This window comes from Poecilia latipinna, unplaced genomic scaffold (assembly GCF_001443285.1).
Source record: "Poecilia latipinna isolate Pla-1442-1.1 unplaced genomic scaffold, P_latipinna-1.0 Scaffold926, whole genome shotgun sequence".
NCBI lineage: Eukaryota > Metazoa > Chordata > Actinopteri > Cyprinodontiformes > Poeciliidae > Poecilia > Poecilia latipinna.
The window spans coordinates 214,681-235,433 of record NW_015113542.1 but is presented as its reverse complement, the minus strand read 5'-3'; the positions used below and the strand labels follow the sequence as shown (position 1 = coordinate 235,433).

The window sequence follows — 20,753 nt, the reverse complement described above, 5'->3', positions numbered from 1 at the left end:
TTTGGAGCGCATTAATTACTGGTGTGAGATTGTTTTCCCGCTGAAGTGAGAGCTTACAGGACCAGAAATCCCCTTCTGATCGTCTGATCACTTCAATTGGAGAAATGTTCCCCGATTTCCAAACTTTGGTTGAAGTGGCGCCTGTAATTTCATTGTCCAGTGTGGAGAAAAGGGAGGATTCGTCTTTGCGCACATGTAGGTGCACAACTCAGGTGTGCCTCATTTTTTATACCATCTTTTCTTTGTTTTTAGGTTTTTTGCTATGCATTTTTAACTTGATCTGAAATTGCCAATTTGAACTTTAAACTCTTTGTTTCCTTCTCATGTTTTTTTAACATTGCAACTACATCTGTGCTTCTTACAGTGTATTTTTATTGTTTTTTGTTACACTGTTAAATAATTTCTTATTTATTTTTGGTATTTTCTGGTTTCCTTCTTAATTTCTTTCTTGTTTTAACACATTTTGCTTGACTTTTTCCACATGCATCAAAATTACTCTGACATCACAGATTTTCCACTTGTTGAGTTGCAACCTGCACAGCTAGTCTTTCTCTTCTCTTGCTTTTGCAGGCATGCCCACACACACACACACACACACACACACACACACACACACACACACACACACACACACACACACACACACACACACACACGGGCATGGAGGTTTCTTCTTTAATATGCTTTCCTGTTATCTCGCTGCAATACTCTGGAGAATAAAAACGTTCACTTGAGAGAGAAAAACAACTGAAGCGCTGGACTTGGAAAATGTTGAGTTTTTGCTCAAGTGTGTGAGAAAGTTACCTGTTTGTAGAATCGTACTGTTTTCATAGTCGGGTCCAAACTCAGAATTACCTGCTGTTGGAGAGAAAATGATTGTGTAAATTAAAAATATGTAAAGGTTTGATGAATTCAGCAGAACAAACAGCTGTGTCAGCTTTAAGGTGTTTGGTCACGTTTTGGTTATTTAAAACTTGCTAAAGGTTTGAAGACAAACTTTTGTTTGAATCGTCTGATAAAACGTTCCTCAGGTTTGAGGGAATGGGCTGGTCTGGGATGGGCATTTATCAGATCGTTTATCCTTTGATGTGATACAATTTCCTGTAAGAGTTTAGATTGATCGTTTTTTCTTCTGGTTTCAAAGGCATCAATAAATATCAGTAAATTTGGAAAATACAGTTAAATAAAGAATCTGTGTGCAGCTTAGTGATATAAATCACGTTTTTCTAGATGACTTGCATTTGTCACATAAAAATGAAGTAACACATAGTGTATCATCATTCTGTTTATCACAATAGTCCTATAAAATATCGCGATATATTTCTGAGTCCATGTTGCCCATTGCTACTCACCCGATCCATCTGGGCCCCAGTTACATACAACATGGCTGCAAGCAAACTCCATCTGGGAACCACAAAGACGGGCAGAAATCTTTAAAATTAAAATTACAACCAGAGGAAGAGAGGTTCGAATGTCTGTGGAAGAGAACAATAAGCCACAACAACAATCTGAAAATGACAGCTCAGCTTCCTGGAGTTGCCCTCACGCCGTCACCGCAGCATCTGGGTTGACGATCCTGTTATTTTTCGAGCTAACAGGTGGCTGAGTAAAACCATGAAAGCAAACATTTCCTCACTTCCTGTGTGAACAACGGTGAGGGTGAAGAGAACAAGGCGCTGCTCTAACGAGGGTTTAAATCATCATTGATGAGGCGAGTTGCTCTGCCGAAAACAAGAACATGACACAGAAACAGATGGGATTTAACCAGCAGCGCGCGTCTCCAACCACAACACAGTGACCAGAGCTCTGCAGGAAATACTTTACTCTCAGGAGAGTTTTTACTTTGACCTGAGTCATTTTATTATGAAGTATTTTTACTCTTACTTGAATGAAATTTCTGGATGTTTTTACCCACTGAATGAAAAACAAACATGTTTGAACCAGAAATTCACCAGACAGAGACACACCTAGAGTTTCTGTTAAAGTTTCATCAGGTTTTTATTGAAAGAATAAATAATAAATAAATTATTTTATTTTGTACTTGTATGAATTATTGTCATTTTAGTTCTTAAAATACCAAAATTTCCACTTTACATTACATTTTGCTCTGTCTGATGATGTAATTTTTAAATATTAAATGATTGATAATTTGATCAGTTACTCAGTATTCGAGTAGATTTTTTACCAAATACTTTTTTACTCTTACTTGAGTAAAATCTTTTGGCTACTCTGCCCACCTCTGCCAATTTCAGAATTTAATTCACAAAAGATTAAACACACATTAAATATTGAACTTCAACTTGCCATGTAGCCAACATTTTCATTGATTTTGTTTTGGTCCCTGACAACCGCAAATCAAAAATAGTAAAAATTTGGCCAGAAAAATGGAAAACATTTGATGATTGGAAATTGTTTGAAGCCCTTTTTATGTTTTAGATCTTTAATGATGTGCAGACTTTTGGAAAGATGTTGTTCATTGAGCAGTTAGAAAAAAATCTCAATAAGCTAATTGTAACATTTTTAATTTAATGAATTTTGTGGCCTTCCAGTAGGTTCAATTTACCAATTTTGGCAAATTTAACAAACTGTCTCAGGTTTTTTGCAGCCTCCAGCAACTTTTCTTCAGCTTTGCTTTGCATCCCCACAGGATGACGCTGCCACCGCCATGTTCCATGTAAGTTGAGTCACACAGTCAACCAGAAAGTCTCTTAAACCCAGATCTGCCTCTTTTCTCATTGAAGAAAAAGCACCGTCATGGCGTGATGCTGCCGCCACCATGTTTTACCAACAGGGTTATGTGTAGAGATAACTTTACAAACATTTGGTAACATTTTATTTGAAGGGGGGTGAATAAGACTGTCATGACACCGTCATAAACATGACATAATACCTATCATGAACATGAATAAGCCTTCATGAATATTTATGACTGTTGTCATAAAGTGTCATTCGGTAAATTATGACACTTTTAATACAAAGTTGACATTATTCAAAATGTCTTTGTTATGACAACTTGACATTAACCAAGAAATCATTACTGTTTAAAATTTACCTTTAATAACATAAAGTTACCTAATTTTTAAAGTGCAATCAGTAATACTTTTATAACAAATTTATATCAGTAATGATTTCTTGGTTAATGTCAAGCTGTCACAACAAAGACATTTTGAATAATGTCAACTTTGTATTAAAAGTGTCATAATTTACCGAATGACGCTTTATGACAACAGTCATAAATATTCATGAAGGCTTATTCATGTTCATGACAGGTGTTATGTCATGTTTATGACGGTGTCATGACAGTCTTATTCACCCCCCTTCAAATAAAGTGTTACCAAACATTTTCATGTATCTGCTTTATTGTTAAGTAGATGGAATACTTCTGGAAGCCTCTATATATTATAAACATTGCTTTTCATTAACAGTCCATTTTCATTTTATGCTCATTTGTGACGCCTGCTGCCTATTTCAGTAGAAAATGACAAGAGGTACGGGAAACCATGCATGTTTTTTGGATGACAGAAGAATATCCATCTGTAAATATGTGTTGTTTGCTTCGTATTCAAATGAAAATGTGTAACAACTCAGATCTGTTTAGTACGATGTCCACCGTTATTTCCTCTTAACGTTACTGTGGGAACTGTTATGCTAATTCTTCTGAGGGGAAAGTAAGAGACTGAAAACCACAACGTACCTACTGTAGCATTTGTCATAAAGAAGCATCTCATCTTCACATCACCTAAGTTTGTCAAAGTTTAACAGAGAGAAGTGCTGCGCTTGACAATTCACTTCCTGAGTCTGGAAGCTGGCCTAAAGTCATCAAATAATTCAAATGTACCTATTTTACATTAAATAGCTTAAAATAGGCTCCCAAGCACCATATTATGACAACTAAAACATTACTCAGAATGTATGTGTTCAGTGCTGTGGAGACTTAAGTTTCATTTTTAGACATCGGAAACTGCTAGCAGCTGCACGTTAGCATAAAAACTGAAAACATTTAAATATGTCTGGCCCTTTTTTGTTTTTTACTGAGAATGTCTGAAACATCTAGATGAAGAATAATTCACAATCATCAAACTGTTGTTCTTTCTTAAGGTGAAAATGTCCTGTACATTTTGTTCTTGGTACAGCAGCTAGGCTAACATGGGTTAGCATGTGTTAGCATGACTCATATAGTGTTGTTTATCAGAAATTGGTTCCTTTTATTACAGTAACCACTTTTAGCTTTGGTTGTATTTCTCAGATAATTTGGACTCTTAACCTCATTAATTTACAACATGTAGCATGAACGCTAGCTGACTCAAATTTAGGCAAAATGCAGCTAACCTAGAATTAGCTTCAAAATTACTCCTATTTTTATCATAAGTTAATGTTCTCTCAAAAAGACTTTCACTGAAAATGTTTCTTAAAAACCCCTAAAATAATGTTTTATATCATACATTTACGTATATATATTTTTAGATCTGTTTTATTTTATAATTGTTTTCTATTTAGAACTATTTAGACTCCCTTTAAGTTTTTCCTTTTTTTTACATAGTAAACCTCACTGTATTTTATTGGGATTTTATGTGACAGACTGACACAAAGAATTAAACAATTGTGAAGCAGAAGAAAAATTATGTATATTTTTTACATTTTTATGAATATAAGTCTGAAATGGTGCTGCAGATTTTTAATTAGCTCCTCGTTACCCCGATATAAATGCCTTCAAATGTTAACTAATCAGTAATCGGAGCCCATCTGTCGGTAAATAAACCCTAACCCTATGGAGACAATATCGCGAAACGAAACTATACTAGTCGTCATCGTAAAACAGGAGTAAGACGCAATTACAGCCCCACCAAAACATGGTCGCCTGTCAAAACTTTAGCAATAGCAAGAGGATGCAATAATAAAAAACAAATCACACCAAGAGATACAATTTGATAGGGATGATAGATGTAAGGAAAAAATTAATTAATGCATCAAGAAGATCGACGATCATGACTCAGGTTTCTAGCCTTTCATCTTATCGCAAATTTTGGATTGTTTGTTTGATTAATGTCGCGGCAGCACTTAGATTTAGCTCTGTTCTGGTGTTTTTCTCTGTAAAACGATTTATCTGGTTCTGGTTCGTTGAATTTAAGCTTCTAATGAGCCAAAATATTTACAGTTTGACTCCCTGATTTCATGCGGAAGTGTAGCGCTGCCGTCCAAGTGACGCGGTTTAACATGAAAACTTTGTCCTCGCATTGTATTTTTCATGTTATAACAATATAATTTTCACATTTGAACAATATGTCATCACCGTTGCACATATTCTTCTGGTTATAACAAAAAACATTTCATGCTGTATGAATTTTGTCTAAAAAACATCGTTGAACGTAATATCTCTGTTTTCTTTTGCCTGGTTGGCAGCTCCATTCTGATTTGCTGGAATAATCTTAATTCATGTCCATATTAAATAGGATTTTTGCAAAACAGTTAATTGACATAACCATTTGAAACCATCCTTTTGGCTCATTGTTGGTGGTTTAAAGTCAGAAACCTTTGGTGACTTTTAGTGCCTGAGTCTTTTTTCCGGCCTTCCTTTTAAATCGCACACATCATCATCATCATCATCATCCTTTCTTAGATTTAAAAACGTACTCAAGCCATCCTTATGAGGCTTAAGGAGAGAAAATACACATTTTAAGGATTTTTTTCACTTTTTATGTAAATATCCAATTAAAAAAAATATTTTGATCAGTCAGATGAACCTCTTTCTGTTGGTTACATTCAAATATTGTGAACATTTCAGTTAGTTTAAAAGACCCAGATTAACATCATGGCTCAGAAATTGCTTAAAAGTTCCACATAAACCTGAAGATGAAGCAGAGATGTTGGGTTACGGTGGTTTATCAGAGCGACGGCTCACACAGAGCGAGGAGAGACTCACCTTTGTCGTGGTCTGCGTGCAGCGAGGAGGAGCGCAGTCTGTTGAACTGACAGCCTTTCTGTCATGCAGCAGGCTGGTGGAGTGCATGAGTGGGAGTGCTCAGTGTGGGGAGCAGGAAGTCGGTGAACGGGTGGAGGTTCAGAGAAACGCCAAGAAATGAAAGTTAAAAGGAAGAGGAGAGCAAAGACAGAAGAAGACGAGTTTTATCGACAGGTTTACTGAAGAGAGGACTGTTTAGTTTTAATCTATCAGTTTCTGATGTTTTCTCAGCTGTTGACTGATTTCCTATGTAAAAAAAAAACAACCTCACTGCATCTCAGCGTGGCTCAAACAGCCGTGAACGTTTCACATTTTTACACGTTGCAACCATAAAACCTCCGTGCGTTTTGTTGCCATTTTACAAGATAAACAAAGACGCAGATAGTTGTGAAGTAAAAGTTTTGTACTTTTACTTAAAACAACAAAACCTTTTCAACATTTGACATTTAGCATAAAACTAATCCTGCACTTTAGGTCGCATATTTAATCCATAGCATAAAACATGGTGGTGTCGGCATAATGCTGTGGGACTGCTTTCCTTTGACATTCTCAGGGAAACAAGATGGCCCTAAACACACAAACTGAGTTGGATTGGGTTAAATTAAAGCATATGAAGGTGTTAAAATGTCCTAGTCAAAGGCCCGACATAAATCTTGTTGAAAAACTGCAAAGACTTGAAATATCTGTTTACAGACGAGGTGCTTTACAGAGGCTTTTCTGGTGTAAAAGCAGATAAAAATGACACTTTAGTAGCAAATATAATTATTTTATTAGTGCAGTTGAGAACGTCATCACACTATTTGACAAAAATATATAATTTCAGTGAATTTCTAGGTAAGATGGAGTCAGTACTTAATTTTTAATGTAGATGATGAAGATGTTAGTAAGTTTAACTCACCGTGTCGATTACAGTCAGTCTGACGCTAAACTCTAAAACTAGAAACATTTTTTACAGTGTAGTTTTGTAAGCTCAAATATTATCACACTTGTTTACTTGCATCCCACATTTTCCATGAAGACACAGTAAAAAGATGGAAGTTAATGGAAAATGAAAATCCAGATTTCAAATGGAAATGACTGAAAAATGAAGGAAACGTCAGAGCACTTAAAACAATCGTATCTCATAAATTAATTTGTCTGACATGTTGGCTGGAATCCAAACACTTTGTCTTCTAAAAATGAAAACAAAATAACACAAAGCAACACCTCAACATCTCAAGTCTCAGTTGATCTGAATTTTAACAAAACAAAAACAGTAAAGGTTGAGTTAACCACTACTGCTCTCAGAAGTGACTTAACTTCGTACTTCACATTTGTTCGAAGCAACATCTCACAGCAGGTGGTCGTTTTCAAAACTTTCTATAAAAAAATAATTTGTTTTTATTTTTACTTATTTTGAAAATTAGCCCAACAGGAAAGTAAAAACTGTTTTGTTTATGTAAAACTATTGTTGCACGATGGTGTTGATGTCTAAATTGTAAGACACAATTCAGATATATTTTCACATTTTAGAAAAAAAAACAGGAATGATTAGGATACAGTTTAGAGGGCATAAGTACCACCAAGTAAATATCAAAACAAGCATTTCACAGTAATAAAGCTGATTTCTGTGATTAGATCATCAACGTCTGTGAAAAATCTCTACCAACATCGTGGGTTTTGCTTCACTGCTGCTGCAGCGTTTCTACGACGGCTCTCAACATGGCGGCTACGGCCACGGCGCCGGGGTCGGGCAGAGTGACCCGCTCGGCGGCGATGTAGCTGGCCCGCCCGGCCCGCGCTGTGAGGTCACGGGTCGCCTCGGCACCCGCAGCTGCTTTCTGAGGAGTCACAAGAGAAGATAAAGGGGAGATGACTGGTTTTAGCCGTCAAATTGTCAACATAATGCGCAAAATCTTAAATGAACGCTTCATATATAAAAGATAAAGAGACACAGTGCTTTGCTACTTATAGTCAACACTACAACCACTAGATAAAAAGGTCAGGCAAACATTTTAATTAAAAAGAAATGGAGGTGGAGGGAAGTAGGTCAGTTATGCTAGCTTGACTTTGACAAACTAGCGTGTAGATGTGCTGTGGAATTCGGTTCAGTTAAAAACAAAATACTGTAACGTTCTGTTCTTTGTGTGGAAAATGTTTGTGTGTTTTGGTGTTAAATCCTGATACATTAGTGGAGCTGTTGTCAGTCAGTTGCCATGGCAACAGATCTGTTTGTAGCATAACTGACAGAGGGAAAAAAAAAAGAAGAAAAGAATAAGAGTGGTTTTGAGTTGTCCTTATATGGTTTTTCTGCAGTATTTTTCCCTTTTGCTGTGGCGCACTGCACTAAATTAATAACACCTACATCTCCAGGTTTCATTTTGCTAACACAGTTGTTCTACAGTTTCAACACGACTATGGATGGCATGTAAAAGAATCGTCTTTTTACCCTCTATTGTTGTGCATGCACATGAAAAGCGTCTGTAATTGCTGTACCTCCACAGCTGCATGTAGTACAGCCATTTGTCCAGCAGGTGGTGCTGTAGTTAGCTTCATGAGCTCATCAGCAGCCGGACACAAAGCATCCAGCTGCAGAATGAGGACAGCAGCAGAGGTTAAAGGTCAAACAGGGTCAGGTTTAACAGTAAATTACATCATGATAAGTGATAAATATAATCATAAATCCTCATTTCTCACCATCGTTCTGTCTCCAGGGTCAGCACCGCCATATCTGAAGGAAGACATTATTTTTTACTTTAGTCTGTTTAGACTGATGTGTTTAGATGATGTAAGTTATCTGGGCACCTTCTCATGGCTTGTGTCCCAGCATGCACTGCAGCAGCCCAGGCGGCGCCGTCGGTCTTCCCCTCGGTCACATGACCTGCCGCAGCGGTGAGAAACAGACTGTACAGCTGAAAAACACAGAAAATAAGAACTGATCTGAGATTGTTTGGTAAAATTTTAACACAATTGCATACATAAAGCACTCTATGGCAGGCCATTTTAGCACATAATCAAACTATCAATCTCAGATTATATCTGTTAGGTTTGTCAAGGAAATGATTCATGTCCTAGGTTTGCTGTTATTTTATTTTATATAAAGAAAAATAAAATGACAATTTAAAGAACTGTAAGAATTGCATTTACTCAATTTATTCTTTTGAAAAAGAACATTTATTTTTTATTAATTAAAATTTGAAGTGTCTTTAACATCAGTTTTACTGTTCATGTTTGTCAAGTTTTCAGCTTCATTGTTTCTTTCTATACCAGGAGTGGGCAATCCGGTGTCCTGCAACTCTTAGATGTCTCCCTGGTCCAACATACTTGAATCCAATAGCTTAATCAACTCCTAAGTGCAGTCAGGTTCTCCAGAGTCCTGCTAACGACCTCATTATTTGACTCAGGTGTGTTGAAGTAGAGATGCATATAAAAGTTGCAGGAGACCAGCCCTCCAGGCCTGGAGTTGCCCACCTCTGTTCTATACTGAACATTTTTGGTACTTGAAAACAGTGATAAATCAGCTTGCCGTACAGCTCCTGAGGATCCGCCCATTTTCTCCTCCACCAATCCAGCGAGGACGGAAAGCAGTCGCCCCGGGCAACCAGGAACCACATGATCCTGGAGCCACTCCTGAACGGCTGCAGGAGCAACAATTTAATGGTTTATCAGTTTTTGTTTTCCTCCTGTAAAAACGTTGTCGTTTCTCACCTCGAGCGGCCTGAGCGTGAGTGTTGCCACAATCTCCGTCCCCGGAAGCCCGGTCCAGAGAGTTTAGTTCCTCCTGCTTTTCCAGCAAAGTGGAACAAATCTTGTCTAAAACTTTGTGCATAACAGGACTCAGAGGCCCTGGGAAAAACAAAGAACAGCAAAAGATTAAATTTACATATAAATAATACATTAGTCTAGGAACATAAGCTAGCTAGCTTGATTTAAATAAGTACTGAATAAATAAATTGACATCACACAATTGCATACAAACAAATTTATACCAATGACTCAAGCAAAAGCATTTCAAAAGATGTGAGAAACACCATAACAAATAAAGAAATGGTTCAAGGGGAGCTTAGCTAAATTGTTAAAGACCATTAAAACATTAATCAAAAATAATCAGTTAACCTATTTCAGGATCTGCAATAGTTTTATACACAAAATTATCAAAAATAACCAAACTTCACTATGGAGTTCTGTTCTGGAAGTGGACAACAGCACCATGGTGGCTGGATAGGCTAAATGTCTGCACTTATTTTGTCTATTTTCCTCCTGTTGCTGTTAGCTTTGTCTAAATTTCATTTCCAGGCTCTTGGAGCATTAGATGCAGAAAAGTTATTTACAATATTTCTACGTGAAATAAACCCAGATTGTAACTAAATTTACTGACCTTGGGAGTGTTTGTCGTCCTGTGGCCGTGTGATCATAACAGGAGCTTCTGTGATGTAGTTGCCTCCGCTCACAGCTGCAGTGCTGAGGTTCGGCCAGGCGGGGGCGCTGGTCTTAGTATCTGAGTAGAGATATGGAGGATCTTTACTGGTTAGCAGTTAGCTGAAAAAATAGGTTAAACTTAATAAATTAACTAAATTTTATAGTTACATAAATGTAAAAATATCTCACAAATTAAATTTGTAAAAAAAAAAAAAAATTATATTCCTGCTAAAATATTTCTAAATAGTTTTTGAAAACTCTGAAGCAAAAGCACATAAAATCAAACAAAGTTTAAATTTGCACCTAAACCTAAAACTCTTCCTTCCATATGATTATTTTTTTAAATACTGATGTAAAAGGTTTATGTGCGTCAGTGTTTACCAAACAGCCTCAGTGTTTCTGGGTCGACTTTCATCAGGGTCAGAGACACTCCCGCCATCTCCAGTGATGTCATGAACGGCCCTGACATCACCCTGGCAACCACCACCCCACGGCTCTCTGTAACCATGGAAACCACCAATAAAGTTCCGTACAACCGTTAGAACAAAAGTCTTGATTTTGTTCCCCTAAACTTCAACAAAAGCATTAAAAATAAAGAGGATAAGATGGTGTTGCTTTTATATTTAACATTTCCAAAACGACTCAACTATTTTAAGTGAGTGAAACACAAAATAAGGATATATTAACTAATCACCAGTTAACCAGTTGGCCTTAAAAAAAACACTTTTCAGATTCTTTTACCAAAATAATCTACCACAGTTTATTATTTTATTCATTTGAGGTCCATACTATCCTTCACTAGTGTCCCTTGTATCCAAAAAATACATTTTTAAAAACTGCATCGGAAATCTACTGTTTCCAAATCTTTTTCATCAACATTAGCCCTCACCAGATCCGAAAGAATAAACTTAAATTTACAGAATTTAACTTTAAACATCAGTTTAAGGAGTAAAAATCTATGACCTTTTGTTTTAAATCCTTTAACGCTGAAAGGTCTGGCATCCCTAATTTTTAAGCTGCACTTAAAAACAAGTGTCCCCAAATATAGTACAAACATAGAATCTAAATACAAAGTACTTGAATAATTAACCAGTTTATATGAGTCCAATCTTTGCAATATTGTGTATAATGTGATGACGATAAATTTGTGATTTGTTATGCACCCCTAGCTGAACTGATTTTAAATCATGGCGTTACTGTGCTAGCATAGTAAGCTAAATCACTGCTATTACGTTTCATTGAATAGCTACGGATGGAAGCAGGTCTCTGCTCACCCAGGCAGGTGATGGCAGCTCGGGTAACAACAGCCATCTCCAGGCAGGACAAAGCTCCGAGGTTGTTCACACACAGAACAACACTGTCACCTGTTATAATTAGAAAACAAGTTTTACTAAGCAGTTCATTGACTAGAGTCTCTAAGGCATAAAACATCTGATCCTGTAGCTGCCATGACGTTAATCACCATATTTTAGGATGTTTTGTTCTCAACAAATCGGGTATTGTGGTGGGCCACTAGGGGGCTCCACTCACTAGAGGATGTAAAGATATATAGCTAAATTAAAAACAAGCATCCATATGGTACATGCCAATGAAACCACCAAACTAATAAAAATGTAATAAACTGACCTGATTTCAAAGGCAGATGTGATTGGCTGTCTGGGTTGGTCATGTGATCGATCATCGTCTTCACCACCTCATCTGCTGACGCCACCTGACAGACAAGAACCCAAAGAAACAAAGCTGGTTAACACATTAAAATAAAAACAACTGCAGGTGGGTATTGTTAGCATTTCAGACTGACCTTTGACCTCTTAATTCCAGGCTCTCCATGGATTCCTGATGGACAACAGATTCATATACAAGTTAAAACTCAATTTTTCATGGAGAAGTCAAGCAAAATATTGCTTACAGTGACAGTAACACATTTTCTGAGTCGAGCCAATTGGCCCCTCGTTATTAATGGGGCTAATTTAACCTGTAGTAATAGCTCATTATTCATTTAATCGCATGATGAATTAAAATGACTTCAACCATTTCCATTCTGATGATTAATATTTTTGAAGGGGAATTTTGATCGTAGAAACATCATGATCCATTTTATTTACGATTTCTGTTGTGTCTGTGTTTTATTTATTGTTTTTGGTTGTTGTGTTTCATTTCAGATATTTTAAATATCTTCCAGTTCCAGGGTTAAGCATTCTTTACAGAATTAAAAAGTTTATTGGTCTCTTTTTTATATAATGTCCTTTTAGGATCAACCAAGTATTTTTTAATTTGAGAGAGCAAACTTGCATTACTATGTCATTATTGATTACTTGAATATGGTCGTTTATTGCAATAATTACTTGGGCAATTTATCATGAGCAAAATGTTTTATTGTGACAAGTCTAGGGTCAAAAAAAAGCGCTAGAAATAAAACAAAATAGTTTTTAAGTGAAGTATTTTGTAAGCATTTTTAAACCACTAGGTGGAGCAGTTTCATAACAATCCCTAAAATATTTACATTCAGTTTGATTTTTACGAATAGAATCAAAAGTTAAACCTCTGTCCATCAGATCTGCAACCTCAAACCTTCCTCTACGTTTTACCAAACGCTCCACCCTCCTGTCGTCGGCTCTTACCCAGTCCCAGCTCCATGGCTCCTGGCGGCAGGTCGAAAGAGGGCAGGCATCCTGGAACGCTGCATGGAGAAAGACTCACTCCCAGTGTGCCTGTGATGCAAGAATCCACGAAATTAACAGTGATAAGACGAACTCAAGCAACAATGGAGAGGATTTAAAACAATGGTGTCCAAATCTTTTGTCATGTGAGCCAAAAACTAATTTTCTAAAGCACTAAAGCCAAAAAATAAAAATAGTACCGTTTACTTCTCAAAAATAAACCAGGCAACTAATTTTAAGTAAACAAATGAAGAAGTCAGTTTTTCTGGTAGGAAAGAGAAGCTTAAATCATGGGCCACACTTTGGACATCAAAGAGAAAGACACTCACCAATCCCTTTCAAAACGTCTTTCATCTTGGAAACAATCTGGTCCAATGAGCAGCCTTCTTCTGCCAACGCCCCCGCCAGCTGGACACAGTTCAACAGCAACACATTTATTATTCATTTTGTCTAGAACATTTAAATAAAAACACTTTCCTAACTGATCCTTTATCTGATCCCTTTCTGATTTTCAGATGTTTTTGTGACCCACCTTGTGTATGAAGACGGTGCCACACAAGCCTCTCCTGCCGGCTTTACTGGGCTGGTCGAAGGCGCAGTCCTCGGCAACAATCACCATGTCAACGGCCACCCCCTGGTTACGGGCTTGCTCCGCCGCAAGGCCAAAGTTCAGCCGGTCCCCGGTGTAGTTCTTCACTATGAGAAGGACCCCAGAAGCTCCTGGAGAGCCAGAAACCGGCGTCAGACTCCAAATTTAGATATTTTTATCTGAAAACTAAATTTGTTAATATCTGAAGAGCAGATTTACCTGCCTGGTGTAAGGTGAGAATGGCAGCCAGGATGCTGGCAGGAGGCGGAGAGGCAAACACTCCTCCTGCCACGGCCGCAGACAGCATGCCGGCACCAATATAACCTGAAGACGCACCAGCAACTTTAAACTGGGACCAGCAACTTTAAACTGGGACCAGCAACATTAAACTGGGACCAGAAACTTTAAACTGGGACCAGCAACATTAAACTGGGACCAGCAACATTAAACTGGGACCAGCAACATCAAACTGGGACCAGCAACTTTAAACTGGGACCAGCAACTTTAAACTGGGACCAGCAACTTTAAACTGGGACTCCACACCCCTATATAAATGCCAGCAAACTGCAAACATACAGTCATGGTGGGGAAAAAAAAGTACACCCTCTTCTGTTTCTCTGGTTTTACATATTACAAGTTACGATCTAAAACTATTTAAATTTAACTTTAAGTGAACTAAAAACACCAAAAAAATATGAAGCCAAAAAAGAATAATAAAAAAATATTAAGTATACCCCAGCGTAAAGTGGCCGTCTCTATAAAAAGCGGTGCACCGATTGCAGTTCTCTGGCCGATCATCGATTACTAATCTTTAAAAAGCCTGATCTGCCATTTTGCTAAATAATGTAAGAACCCCTCTCGATAAACTTTAAATTTTAATAAACATTTAACACTGGAAAACATTTTAAATATCCGAAATATATAAACAAAACAACACAAGCAACAAATAAAATGAATTAAAACAAAACTATTTTAATTCATTCAAAGGAATAGGGGGCTTTCCTTCCAGAAAGCCCCCTATTCTTGAAGGAAAAGTTGAGACCAAAGCACCAGACTGAAAACCAATTTTTGGTAGAAAGAGAGAGAAAAACAATAAATCGTTCAAATGGAAATGATTCATTTTAATTTATCTTGTGATTTATTGTTATCGGTGGATAAGACCGGCTTCATATTTAACTATCAGCTGATCAACAATCTCCCAGAATTAAGGAAATCGGTGCCAATAAATCCAAAGTAAAAAGGATAAATCTAAATTCTTATCATGGTAAGAAATTTATCACGATACATGACAAACGATGTATCGTTTATCATGTATCACGCACTCCTAATTTCACGTTCCAGAAATGATTAGGGTGTACTTTCTTTTCTCCAACATTTAGAGGTCATCCATAATAAAAGGTCGTACCCCCGTGTGCCGGCTCATGTCCTGAACCTCCTCCAGACAGCAGGCCCACTTTGCCCTTCAGACTGTCCAGGTCAGAGCGAAGCACGACTCTGTGGCCCTTCAGCAGAGCGAGGCCCCCAGAGGCCCTGACCAGGCCGCACAGAGCCTCGTCAACACAGCAATCCACCGAGTTGATCAACTTCTTCTGGGCCTGGGAACAAACATCCTGTTATCAAACTAAATATCATGATGGACTGATGCAAATGGAGCCGATCAGAGGATTTCTGCAAAACTAAAACGACATGAAAGATTTGAGAAGATGCATGTAAACTATTAGAAGATTAATCTTAGAAATTTTCTAGAAAATTTTGAAATTTCTGAGTTTAAAAAGGCGAATATTTTCTACAAAAGAACTTCATACATTTTGAGATTAATTTTTGAAATTTTCTAGGAAAACAAGTACATTTCCGGGTTTCAAAAGTCGATAACATTCGACTTTTGGAAATTGCATGAAAAGTAAAAATGTTCGACTCTTGTAACTCAGAAATGACAGCATTTGCAGCAGTTGCTTATCACTGAATGGACTCTGATCCTTCTGGTTCTGCAGAGCAGACTTGGCTCAACCACGTTACCAAGACGCTGCATTCATCCAACAAGACTTCACTAAATGATGATACAGCTTCATCAACACTCAGTGCATCACTGTCCTGGAGATAAAACAGCCGATTCACTCATTTACCTCCATGTTTAGCATGTGTTGTCGCTTCTCCCGACAGGCAGCAGCAGGATGACGTAGCGGCGTCAAAGCGGAGAGATTTAGAGGCAAAAGCCGGATGTTAGTTTCCCTTCAAAATAAAATCGCTTTAGAAATTTATTTATTGAGTAATTATTTGCACAGTTCATTTACAGAATTATATTTATGTATGTGTGTAAAAAATCTGTAATCTAAAATGACTAAATTTAGTCATAGGTTTTTTGTAAATATGTTAATTATAGAAAGTCTTGTTTTAATTTTAAAAAGTGGAAATGCTAACATTTGGATTTTTAAACATTTCTCCATAGTGAAATGTTGATAGGTATCAACCCCATGTATAGGGATGATGCCTCACCCTATACATGGGGTGAGGTATCAACATGTCAAAATATAAGGTACTCTTCACTAGTAATTTTTTTTAAATTATTTGAAACATGGAAGAAAAACTAATAATAAAAAACAACAACAATTGTTTAAATATGATATTTTGTGTTTCAAGAAGAAACTCAACAATGTTTGTTTTATTTTTCACCAAACATGCACGGCCCTTCCTTCCGCAACCACAGGTTGGAAACACATGGAGTCCCCGCCCACCCGGGCTGCCCTGTCTGTTTTCCTAAACCCACTGTGTGGTTCCTCCTCCCAACCTGTCCGCAGTCCCGTCCGTCCGTTCAGCGCAGCTTGGAACCGTCCACAGCAACATGCAGGATGGCGAGCGTGGAGACAGCAGCCGAACACGAACGCATCCTGCGGGAAATCGAGAGCACGGACACCAACTGCATCGGACCGACACTCCGGTGAGTCAGCCTGCGGCGGCTGCGTGCCTGTCAGTCCCGCTGGAAGATGGTCTAACGCTCGGCGTCACTCGGCTCCTGAGAGCGCCTTCAAAACTTTAAACACATATGCTTCCTTTATCGGACAGCTAACCGGCTAACTTTAGCAAACATGAAACATGGCTATTTTATGTAATACATTCTGGAGTTAAAACTTAAACAGAAACTCTTGTCTGACTTAAAGTTTCTGTCAAAACCCGACTCTCTTGTTTTTGTCCTGTAACTTTGGTAACTTTTATCAGGAGGTAAACCAACCGTTGGGCTAACGTTAGCTTCCTTAGCTAACTAGTTGTCATTCTGTTCACACTTATTGGAAATACTGCTTTAATAGGTATATTAATTCTCTCCGTTTGGTGTAAGCGTCATCACGGGCTTCTGTCTTTGTCTGTCAGCCTTTTGGGAAAAAGTTTTGAAGGCTTTATATATTATTTTAGACTTAGCAGCAGGTAATCTCTGCAGTTTATCAGGGAGTGTCAAGTGCAGTTGCCTCTTTTGTCACAGTCACTCATTGAAAATCCTAAATATTTGTTACTGAAGTAATGAAATATAGTATTTGTTAATGATTGGCACAAATTCTTATGCTGTAGCTCTGTTATTTAGTAGAAACTCTTAACCAGTTAGTAGTTTTGACCTGATTTGGGTCAGAATGCTGTTCTTGTTTTGCTAAACAGAGCCTAACAAAACTATTTCCCACATTTTGAGGTGTTTTCAAAATGTCTCAAAGTGTGACATTTATTTGTATTCATCCGTTCTTAGTTGATAATTTGAAGCACTGCCTATTTGGTTCTACTGCCATCATTTATTGGGTTTGCAGCATCAGAACCGGTGACTTAAAAATGCTTAAAAAAAGGTGATAAATAAGGTTTGTTCTGTTCTGATGACGACTGGGGAATATCGAGATGAGAGCGTAAAGAGGAGCAAGTCATAAAATAAAAGACGTTATGGATAAACTTCAGTGTCTTATAGTGTCTTCAGTCAGAGGCTTTTCCAGAGCTGCTGTAGTACTGGCTGCTACAGGAAATCTTTCCTGCCCAATTAGCATCTATGACAACTATTTGAAGAAAACTGGATAGGTAGAGTTAGAATTTTCCTCTAGGATCAATAAAGTTTTTTTATGTTTAATTTTATATGCATTAGGGTTTTGTAGGTATTTTGTGAACAGAATCCATTTATTGTTGCCTCATATTATGGATTGTATTTGAGTTCAGGCTTTGACTGGACTGTTTAGCGCTGAACAGAAATGCAGACTTCACAGATTTTTATTTGTAAAAATGTTCCAAAACCCTTTTACTTTGACTCCACCATTTTGCATTGGTTTGTGTTGGCTTTTTACATAAAATCCCACCGGTATACATCAAAGTTAACATGACAAAATGTGGAAAGTTACAAGTGGCGTGAATATTTTTCCACACCATGTAACTGACTCAGTCAGAACTGAGTTTTTTGGAACGAAATCTGTGAACATTAGAAATGCGAGTTAGTTTTATTTCAGGCTCTTCTTTGGAAATGGAAAGAAGACGGACGGCGCCTTTGGCCAGCAGTGTTTGCTCTGATTGTCCAGAGAGGAAACGAGCTGTGAATGAAGGGAGGAAATGCAGCTGAGGAACTGGCCTATTGAAGCCTTATCAAAGGTGTCTGTGTGCTTTTCAGAGATGGATTTTTTCCTGTTATTCCAATGCGACGGTCATTTCTCTTTTCCAACGTAATTAATTAGATGTTTTTTTCCCTGTTGAGGCAGTTTGTCCAAAAATATAGTCTGCACAGAGGCGCTTTGGTGAAGAAATGAGCTCAGTGTTTTTGGCTCTTTTACAGTTTTCTCAAAGTTTGTTGCAGATTTGTGATGCATAGAAGCTGAATGCTGCTTCTCCATGTTTGGTTCTGGGGATGAAGACCAGAACCAGAAGACCTGAGAGGTCTGGGAGGTTGATACAACGGCAGCAGATCTTTAATGTGTTGTGGTACTAAGCCGTTCAGTGATTTATAAAACTAACTGCAGTATTTTAAAGCCTATTCTGTGAGATTAGAGTTTGCATCAAGTGTTAGCAGCAGTCTGAAAATACATCCAGGCTCTAACACAACTTGACATCTTGGTTCAGCACCTCTGGCTGCCACATTCCTCTGAGCGCGAGCTGCTCGGTGCCACGCTGGGTGACTCAGCCACGCTGACGGCTGCTGGATGACTCCCTCCCTGATGTTTCATCTTTTCCAGCCTCTTTCTGTCCCAGTCGTTTTGCTGTTTCCACTTCTTGCTCCACATAGATCCACAAATGTTCTGGGTCAGTTTATATTGCGACTAAGTTAGCTTCTGGAGATGGTTTCAACTTTTCTTCCTTGTTGAGTCTTTTTAGAGAAATGTAAATAAAGAAGTTCTGTTAATATTTTAAACCGATCAACCTAAGCTGTGTAAAGCTGTCATGTGATTTAACAGCGCTCCTAAGACCTGCCTCCTGTCTCTGATTGGTTGTTTTGGACTGAGTGGTGTATTTCTGCAGTTGGTACTGGGAACACTGGCAACACTTAGAAAAGGCAGTGGAGATCAGATTTTTACACAGATAAGCTGTCTTTTCTTATACTGTCATGACATTATGATAATGTTAACAAATATGTTAAAAAAACATTTTTTGTACAAGTTACATAGTCTTAATGTATTTTTAGTCTTAATGTTTTTTAATGTAATGTTTTTAGTGTTTGATGTATGTAAGAGTACAGTGTGGAAGACAGAAATTACAATTTCCCTGTGGAAAATCCCCATCTACCTACCAACCAACCTTCCAACAAACCTTCCACCATCCTTCTTATGTACCAACCTCCTTACTTGCAAGATACCCCTCATCGCCTGGATGCTAACAGCTGGCAGGACACCACCAACCCGCCCTCGGTTACCTCCCCTCCTGGTCCACCTGGCAGCGTCCACTCTGACACTTCCAACTGTTCTGGTGGCTTTACCTGCCTTCTCTTTATTCCCACTGTGGTCTGCTGTTAAAAATCATCTTGTGTTCCTATTTTTCTTCTTCTGGTACCTGGTAACCTACCACTTACCTACATACAGATAACGAACCTACCTACTAACGTATGTAGTAGGTAGGTAAGTTTTTTGAAAGTTTTTTTAAATAGAGATGCATTCTTTGATGCATAAAAATGCGGATTTGAAACACACACAGCTAATCATCACTTCTTGTTTTGTATTAAACCAAGCTGTGATGTTTTGTAGCTCAGTAGTCTTACCTATAGCAGCAGCAGTCTGTCCATTATAAGCGGAAAACATCATTTATTATTGATGTCCTCTGATTGTTTGTGGCCTTTACCAACCTGCCGCTGTACTAGCAGTAAATGTTGCAGCAAATGTTGACTACGATGTTTTTGACGATTTTCTTTTCAATCCTTCCTCGTCTGGCTGCTTCTCTTGCTTCTCTGAGAACGATGTTTTTGACGATTCTCTTTATGATCCTTCCCCGACTGGGAAGCAAACCTCCCTGGCTGGGGAAGTTTGCGTTGAAAAGAAGACAGTTGAATCTGAAAATTCAAGTGTGGCTTTGATGAAGGCTGTTTTAAGACTGTACCCATGAAGAGAGCGCTGTCGTAGGGTACGATCTTGCCAATCTTTCTCAAATCTTCCCAGTTGAGAAAGTTCTTTCAGAAACCACAGATATCATAAAGAACAAAGTCAGCAAAAATGAAGAAAGCGACATTGACACGATTTGCACATTTTCCAACTCTTCCAAAAATGGTTGGATTAACGCTAGTATTCAAGGCTTACTGAACTTGAGTTTTACCAGAAAGTGCCTGTTGGAGAATCCCCAGAAGTTCTTGCAGTCGTCATCAGCCACTCCGTTATTTGCTGGTCTGACCTACACAGCAGTTCACAGTCCAGGTAAACATTTCTCCCCACTGTGTATGTTCCGAGTTCAGGTGGAACTGAGAGAGAGTGAACTCTCGTCAGATTTGGGGAACCACTATCAAGCTTCATATTTTCTGGAAGCTGTTTTAGACTGGATAAATTCTAGTGGTGGAAACATGGATATGCTATTGAACAGCGAGAAGACCTGTGAAAGGTGTAAGGGAGACTTCATAGGCTTCTTGAACAGCAGTGCCCTTGTTGTTCTCCCTGCAATACCTTTCAGCACCACTGCCGATCTGTTTAGATCAGTGGTTCTTAACCTGGGTTCGATCGAACCC

The 20,753-nt window shown here is 38.1% G+C and overlaps 2 protein-coding genes across 4 annotated transcripts in view; one reads left to right on the top strand and one right to left on the bottom strand.

Moving 5' to 3' along the window:
- Positions 1-6,701: 6,701 nt before the first annotated feature.
- Positions 6,702-15,829, bottom strand: tkfc (triokinase/FMN cyclase). The gene is made up of 17 exons (XM_015049099.1): positions 15,730-15,829; positions 15,012-15,201; positions 13,826-13,930; positions 13,550-13,737; positions 13,347-13,425; positions 12,979-13,068; positions 12,159-12,193; positions 11,984-12,068; positions 11,632-11,721; positions 10,739-10,855; positions 10,317-10,436; positions 9,647-9,784; positions 9,470-9,576; positions 8,744-8,850; positions 8,636-8,669; positions 8,435-8,527; positions 6,702-7,779 (listed from the first exon to the last, which is right to left on the bottom strand). The coding sequence occupies exons 1-17, from the start codon at positions 15,742-15,744 to the stop codon at positions 7,624-7,626; spliced, it is 1,749 nt and encodes a 582-aa protein (XP_014904585.1). The 5' UTR covers positions 15,745-15,829; the 3' UTR covers positions 6,702-7,623.
- A 489-nt stretch (positions 15,830-16,318) lies between these two features.
- The window catches only part of exoc6b (exocyst complex component 6B), a 90,094-nt gene continuing 85,659 nt past the window's right edge, over positions 16,319-20,753 (top strand). The window contains exon 1 of one of the 3 annotated variants that reach the window (XM_015049097.1): positions 16,319-16,541. In XM_015049097.1, the coding sequence (XP_014904583.1) occupies positions 16,453-16,541 (89 nt within the window). In that variant the 5' untranslated portion in view covers positions 16,319-16,452. The remainder of the gene's footprint in view (positions 16,542-20,753) is intronic. The other 2 variants (XM_015049094.1, XM_015049096.1) reach the window with 2 other exon arrangements.

Bases quoted from the DNA above. Each gene is read 5' to 3' on its own strand.
- tkfc (XM_015049099.1), bottom strand. The intron at 13,738-13,825 runs GTAAATCTGCTC...CTGGCTCTCCAG, and splicing joins TCTCACCTTACACCAGGCAG to GAGCTTCTGGGGTCCTTCTC. The intron at 10,856-11,631 runs GTGAGCAGAGAC...CCATGGTTACAG, and splicing joins AGCTGCCATCACCTGCCTGG to AGAGCCGTGGGGTGGTGGTT.